The sequence below is a fragment of the Echinops telfairi genome, unplaced genomic scaffold, assembly GCF_000313985.2.
Source record: "Echinops telfairi isolate 266 unplaced genomic scaffold, ASM31398v2 ScPeMD7_21;HRSCAF=78, whole genome shotgun sequence".
NCBI classification, from domain to species: domain Eukaryota; kingdom Metazoa; phylum Chordata; class Mammalia; order Afrosoricida; family Tenrecidae; genus Echinops; species Echinops telfairi.
This window is the reverse complement of record NW_022103918.1, coordinates 11716999-11725021: the sequence shown is the minus strand read 5'-3', so window position 1 is coordinate 11725021 and position 8023 is coordinate 11716999. Positions and strand designations below refer to the sequence as shown.

General features: G+C 43.0%; 1 protein-coding gene across 1 annotated transcript in view; it reads left to right on the top strand.

Annotated features, from left to right (window-relative positions):
• The first annotated feature begins 453 nt into the window (after positions 1-453).
• Positions 454-8023, top strand: part of BCAT1 (branched chain amino acid transaminase 1) — an 80416-nt gene continuing 72846 nt past the window's right edge. The window contains exons 1-2 of the mRNA XM_045288439.1: positions 454-770; positions 845-916. Of these exons, the coding sequence (XP_045144374.1) occupies positions 768-770; positions 845-916 (75 nt within the window). The 5' untranslated portion in view covers positions 454-767. The remainder of the gene's footprint in view (positions 771-844; positions 917-8023) is intronic.

The window sequence follows — 8023 nt, the reverse complement described above, 5'->3', positions numbered from 1 at the left end:
CGGGGGTCCCAGTCTGCAGACACGGGGCCTGGGGACCCGCTGGGGGGACGGGAGGGTGGCCATGAAAGGCGCATGGAGGGAAGAGGAGCGAGCGGGAGCCCGCGCTGACAGCCGCATCCCCGCGACCTGTGCCACGCCGCCCAGGCTACAGCGTTTGGCTTCCCCATTGCTTTCTTCTTGTCTTTTGGCCAATTCGTTTTCCCCCCTTAAACAATCGTCTTTTAGTGACACCTTTGTGTCTGCACTGTTTCCCAACACCCATCCCCCCTTTCCATGGTGTCATTATGCCCATCCCTGCCTTTTCAACAACCGCCTGATTCATCGGGTTTCTGTCTTTATGTCCTTAAAGTGTGGGATTTGGTGACGAAGCGCCTAAATTGGAGGGCCCTGCCGGTGGAGAACATGAATCACCCCCTCTCCATCCTTTTCCGTAGCCGGTATTGTGCACCGGTGATTGACAGGACCACGAGGCGGAGCGCGCCCTGGAGATTTTGTTCTTTTCCCCCGCTCTGTAAATGTCTTAAAACCTTTGTCTAGACGATTCACTCGGACACAAGCGAGACAATTGCCTTTTTATTCTTTACTGGTGAACCCTGGCTCTACAGGGTTAACCTGGAAATTAACCAATCGGCTTTAAGCCATTGAAGGAGGACAAAAAGGCACCACCTCCGGACCGGGTACAAAGTGGAGAGCCCCCCTCGCTGGGCGTGATTGTCTGCACCTCCTTTTCCTGTTTGCCTGGGTACCCGAGCCGAGCTCACGGGGTCATGGTGAGTCACACGACCATCCCAAGCCCCCAGTTCCCACCTGATTTTACTGAATGGAGATTTGTGTCTTCCTTAAGGACTGCAATCATGGATGCTCGGCAGAATGTCCTGGAGAAAGCGGGTCAAAGGGAGTGGCGGATACTTTTAAGGTAAGTTTGTTTCCCAGAGTTGAAATGTCCGAAGTAACAGATCTGAGACCCATCCTACTGAGCACATCCATTTTGTTGCCGTTGTTGAGATCCGAGGGGAGAATTTTTACTGCGTGCTGTATATAATAGGTTAGAAATGTGCCTTGGCATTTTAAGTTCCTGGGGGTGGGGGTGCGGCGGGTGTGTGTGTGTGTGTGTGTGTGTGTGTGTGTGTGTGTGCCTTACTTGAAGTTATCTGGGGAGAGAACTTACTCATGGAAGTTTCCTTTGCAGTTAAGTGCCTGTTTTATTTCCTGAATCGTAATTTTTTCTTTTGAAAATCATCATCCAGTTGAAGCCAGATGTTTATCAGTTTGCGTCCATATCACCCTTCATTGTGTCAACAATTTCACCTGGCGATTTTTCCCTTTAACAATTTATGGTAAAAGTATTACAGTTCTTTTTCTCTGTGAATTCAGTTTTTTTATATGAACTAATCTACTTCACAGGAATTTTGAGGAACAAATGTGACAAGACTCCAGCAATGGTGTTTTGAAAGTCATAAAAGGGCACCTATAAGATGCATTATTATTTTCTTTGTACCACATTATCACCACCACCCCTTCGACCTTGGAGGTTACTGCTTCTCATCTTTATGCCTCCCCTTCTACCCCTTGCCGCCTGTTTCAGTAACTGTCATTTGTCATCAGTAGCACAGTGTCCTAATGACCTCACATCCTGGCAGAGTGCAGAGTTGGGAGTGAAACTCATCAATTTCACACACGCGGTAGGGACAGTTGGCTATTAGAAATACAAAATTGGTTTAAGACAAGGTCTCTACTTTGGGGATTTTTAAAGCCAAATTACAATAGCATGTAGTCACTCCTTAAAGTAAATTTGGGAGTTTTGTTTGTCAATGTTGTTCCCTGCCTTTTAAAAATACCATAATCCAGCTATATCCTCTGATCTATGAAAATTAAGCTCTGCATAAATTTCGGGGATTAAGCTATTGAGGCATGGGTCCTTGAGAGGTCGAGATAGAAAGAGACTCTCATTTGATCATCTCTTTAGTTGTGATCAAGAGCTGAAAGGTAGGGGATCCGAACCCATTCAGAGGCACCTCGAAGGAGAAGCCTGGTGACCTGTTTCTGAAAGGTCAATGCCACGGTGCACAAACGACATGGAGTAGTCCTGCTCTGCCTGATTTCATGATCGGTTGGAATTCACAACACAACCGAAGCTCATTTTCAATAGTAAATTCCTGAAAGCCTGTAGATAGATTTTCCCAATTCAACTTTATAACAACTGCAGCAAAGATCTCTGCAAAGTGAAGAATTCACAATATAAATAATCTCCTTATTGATTTAGGTTTCTGTATATTATGTTTTGAAGGAAGGTATCAGTTGGCATACTACATGCATGTATGTGTATTTACATGTAAACATAATGGTGGATATTTTCAAAGTGCATGTGTCATGAGGTGTGATCTTGGGTGGCACAAAGAGCTTGTGCTTTGTTAATCTCGAGGTTGGCAGTTCTAACCCACCCACAGTGCTGGAAGAAAGGCCCGGGGTTCTGCTTTCCTTAAGATTACAGCCAAGAAAATCCCACGGAGTAATTCACTCTTTTGGGATCAACTTGATGACCGTGGAAGTTAGTTTGGTTTTTATGTGATAGAGCAAATGAAGAATGACATTTATAAGTCGGGGAAGAGAAATAGTAGATGTTACAGGACTGCTATTTTTTCTATGTCTTCCTTATTATGTTACAATCATGGTATTCTTCCTGCTCTCCTATGACCTCACCTTTCAACCCTTAAATGCCACCACTGCTTTGATGTGTTCTTATTAAAAGTGAGACTCGTTTTCTAACAGGCTCCAGTAGAGTAGTACCTTATTTTTCATATCCTAGTGGATCTTTCTGTGGCTCGAGAGCTCTCTGTTTGAAAGGGATCCGCTTTCCGTTTCTTTCAGTGATTTCTCCACTGAAGTTTTCCATAGAAGGACACTCTGTGAATCTAAAATTCTTTTCCTCATACTGCCTTCGTTGGTTTCAGAAGATCAGTTCTAAAAGATATAGAGTACCCAAGTCTTTCTGGATGGAGTCAGAAAATGTACAGGGAACTTATAGAATACAGCTGTTACATTTCTGACTCTGTTGTCATGCAGAGCTCATTAAGAATGTAAATGATGGGCAAATGCAGATAAGCGCAGGTGTAATATGGAGTAGTGAGCGAAAGAGTGGCTGAGCGCTGATGAATGCAGTCCATGGGGCTTTGAAACATGTTGCATGTCCCTGCTATGGGCCACCTCTTGTGGTTAACCATACACAGATATCCAGTGTCACGAGTGGAGGGAAGGCAGGAAGAAAAGAAGTTAGAGGTGAGAGAAGTTGCCTGTACTCAAGTTCTAGTCTTGGATAAACGCGTGTGTGTTAGGCTAGATTTTCTGGAGAAACAAAACCAGTAATACTCATATATTTATAATAAATTTATATCAAGAAGTGGTCCACATAGCTGTAGAGAGCAGCAAGCCCAGTCTAGCTCAAGTTCATGGCCAGAAGCCCTTCCTGACTCATGAGTCTGCCAGCACTAGGAACCAGGAACCTGGAGACAGCAAGAGGTGGAAAGAGTTTAGGCCAGTGGAGGCAGAATTGAGTGAATCCAAGGCAGGCAACATGGCAGGCTGCTGATAGCTTCCCGGGTCAGCAGGCCACATGGCAGGTGCTGGTCCAAGTCTCAGACACAGAATCCAGGCCTGAGGGAAGGAGGAGGAGGAGGAATCCAGTTCTTCAGAGTCAATTTCTAGATATGAAGTAGGTCATACCTCCAAGGAGATATTATCAGGTTGTGACCTGCACCTGAAGAAGGAGGCCTTACTGCCACATGACCGAGGGTCCTGGCCCAGCCAAGTTGACACAAAATCTAACAATCACAGCATGTAAATAAGATTATTTAAGGACTGGTAAGTGCTTTAATATGTGTACCCAATATACAGCCCCCATCCATGACCCTTGTTAACAGAACCCTGATTTCTCTTTTTGACATCATTTTATTAGGGGCTCCTACAGCTCTTATCGCAATCCATACATCTATCCACTGTGTCAAGCACATTTGTACATTGGTTATCATCATTTACAAAGCATTTTCTTTCTACTTGAGCCCTTGGTATCAGCTTCTCTTTTTGTCCCCCTCACTCCCCAACCCTTGATAATTTATATATTATTTTTTTCATGTCTTACAATGACCGATGTCTCCCTTCACCCACTTTTCTGTTGTCCTTCCCCCTGGGAGGGGGTTATAGGTAGATCATTGTGATCTGTTCCCCCTATCTCCCCCCACCTTTCCTTCCCCTCCTGGTATGGCTATTCTCATTATTGGTCCTGAGGGGTTTATCTGTCCTATTCCCTGTGTTTCCAGCTCTTATCTGTACCCATGCACATGCTCTGGTCTAGCCTGATTTGTGAGGTAGAATTGGGGTCATGATAGTGGTGGGGAGGAAGCATTAAAGAACTAGAGGAAAATTGTATGTTTCATCGGTGCTATACTGCACCCTGACTGACCTGACTCATTGTGTCCCTTCTGTAAGGGGATGTCTAGCTGCCTACAGATGGCTTTGGGTCTCCACTCTGCACTCCCCTTCATTCACAATAATATGATTTTTTGTTGTGGGTCTTTGATGCCTCATACCTGATCCTATTGACACCTCATGATCACACAGGCTGATGTGCGCCTTCCATGTGGGCTTTGTTGCTTCTCAGCTAGGTGACCTCTTGCTTATCAACCCTGATTTCTTTTGTCTAGTCTCAGGCAGCATATTTGCATTCTAAGCTTCCTTGAAGCTAGAGATATTCATATGACACACATTTCATTAAAAAAAAATCATTTTATTGGGTGTTCATACAACTCCTATTACAATCCATACATCGATTGAATCAGGCATTTTTGTACATATATTGCCTTCATTCTTTTCTAGACATTTACTTTCTATTGAGCCCTTGGTACCAGCTTCTCCCCACCCCCCCGTAACCCCCTGATGGATTGTACATTATTATTTTCATCTCTCACACCAACCGCTGTCTCCCTGCCTCCATGGTTTCTGCTGTTCTTCCCCCTGTAGAGGGGTATGTGGTTATGTGTACGATCATTGCGATCAATAGCCCCTTTCTCCTTTCTTCTCCCCTCTTCCCCCTACCCTCTGGTATCACTATTCCCGCTCCTGTTCCTGGAGTCTGTGTGTCGTGAGCTCCCATCTCTTATGTATACCTGTGTACGTGTTCTGGTCTAGTCTGAATTGAGAAGCAGCACTGGGGTGAGGAAGCCTCAAGGAAGCAGAGGAATAGAGGGCACACGTTTCTAATTAAGGAAGCGTGAGGCAATTTCTGGAAACCTTTGTCTTTTGTGGTCAAAGGGAAAAATAATCTCTGATCTTTCCTTTTTCACAAAGTTTTATTGATGTATAAATTATGCATTATACAGTTCAGTGGTTTAAACATTTTGCAGAATTGTGCACGCATTACCACAATCAGTTTTAGAATATTTTCTTCATTCTTGTGCCTATTCTTAGCTCCTCATTTCCTTCTGACTGAGCTCCCCTGTCATAACCTAAAGAAGCTATTACTCTAGTCACTGCTTCTCTAGATTTACCTCGACTGGATTTCATACAAAGAAAATAATTTTTATAAACTGAAAACAACTACAACAGAGTAAAGCAGAGAAGAACCTCAATCCAAAAGACAGCAGAGAATAATAAAAACTAGAACAAGTTAAAAATGAGTTAAAAGGGAAAACAAATAGTATGTAAAATTTTAACCCAACTATATCTGCGGTGATCCACTTCCAGTGCTCTCTGGAGACATGACTGTCCACGTCCTTGGTTAAACCAAAGAAATTTAGTGGAGACTTAGTCCAGTTAGGGGTTTGTAAATTAATTTTGGGCTATCTCTGTTATCCATTTGCAAACTCAGTGCTTGGAATTTAAGTTCTAATACAGTCTCCCCTCTGATCTTGGATTTTATTGTTAACAATCCTTTAATCACACTCGTGAGTGTGCTTCTTCCTCGTGGACACAGCTGACACCACACTTAAATGGCTGCTTATTTTTTAAGACAAGCCCTTAAGATACCAGCACTCTTCTTTCTGAAAGCTGAGTACCATCTGATTTCTTCATTACACGTTTGCTGTAGCACCCATATCTTCAGTGATCATTGAGGGCAAGTATCAAGTAGATCACATCATAAGAACTAATTTTTCTTAGATTAATATTTGAGATTACTGTGCGCTGCTATCCAGGCACATACCTGTGGTTTATATTTGTCCCTGGTCCACTTTAGAGACAACATTAACATTTTTTGGTGGGAGGAGAACAATGAAAATCTATTAATAATATAATTCAGTCCATGCTATAGCATTTGAAGTACTACTGAGAAAAGGAAAATATGCATATATTGGAAAGCTCTTTGGATGAAAACACATAGATTGTTGACTTGTACAGGTAAAAAATGTAAGGGTTGGACACAAGGCAACCATTTCAATTACACTGATTCGTTTAGGCAGAATTGTGTCCGCATGACTAAGACATCAAAAGCAAAGAGAGTATGAAAATAGCAAATATATGGTAATCTGAAGTTACCAATCATTGAGCCCCTGCCGAAGCAGGAGACTTGAACCAAAGTCTGCTGACTTCCAAATTATGACCTTGGGAAGGCAGTCATCTTCTCAAACTAGGGTGCTTCAGACTTAAGTCCAAAGGAGTATTTCGATTCCGTTAATCGATTACAAGTGTGGGTAAGGTAAAGCCTGGCTCACTTGGGCTTCTTCATCAGATCCTGGTGTGGCCTATGAAAACTGCTGTGCGCTTTGAAAAGACAGAATCTAAAATGCAGGTTACCTGTAGCATGCCACTTGGCTTACCAAGGGCTGAATAGAAACTCAGTCAAAAACGCATGCTTAGGACCAATACAGGACAGATTCTCCCGGGGGGTGGGGGGGGTGTCTTTATAAATCATGTTAAGTGTTACTCCCAATGGCAGGTTGCATCTCCTGGCTTACCCACCAACAAGAAGTGAGATCCCCTTCATAGGGACAGACATAGCTACCTCTCCACACTGGTTTTTAATTTCCATTGAAATCCAATGACCGCCGCTATAGGAGTGCGTATTGCCTGGGAGGGTCTGTGAGCCAGTGCTCTCTGGCAGGAACTGTTTGGTCTTTTTTCTCCTGTAAATGAAAAATTGACTCCAGCTGAGGTGATGCCGCCTCTGAAGAAGCAGTTTTTACGATGTAGAAATAAGGGAGTGATTAATGAATCACAGGACACACCACAGCATTGCTTGCCCTCCCTTCACTTTTGTCTTCAATTAAAACCGAAGCAGCCTTTGTTTGACCCTGAGGGCTAGGCCAAGAAAATCAAGGCGCCTTGACATGATGGGGGGCTGCTGCCAGAGCTGCCTCCCCCAGACTTAGTTGTTAAGTAGCTCCCCTTGTTTTTTATTTCATGCAGTGGAAGTCATTGCTAAATGATAAGTGAAAGGTTTGTGTGGGGCACTAGGAAGCGGGAGATGTCGTAAAAGGAAGTTAGTATCACCTGTGGAATCTTTCTTGGCCTGAAATATTTAGACATGAATCTGTGGACATTTTGCCCGTGGATGCTGAGGGTCAATATGTGTTGAAATCTACTTGGAGGCAAATACAGAGGATCATGTAAAAGTGTACAATTATGCTTATGGTGGATTATGGGAAAGAGAGTTCAGAGGGAGTAGTGTAACTAGAAGAAAACATTTATTAGAGCAACACTTTGAAAGTACGTGTATTTTAATTCAGTGACTGATGAAAGATTCAGGGTGATATGGATGTTATGAGACCGATAATGACCTTGAGAGCAATAAAAATTCAAGGAAACAATAGGGAAAATACAAAATTTGTTAACAGATCATCTCGGAGAAGTGGGAATGTGGTGGCCAATATATTTATTGTTTTCTCTTTATTTTTTATTAGATTATTTTTTCCCAGGTTTGGGAGGGTAGCCCCTAGTATATGCAATTCTTTTTTTAAAAATCATTTTATTGGGGCTCATACAACTTTTATCATAATCCACACATCAATTGTGCCCCCATCATTCTCAAAACTCG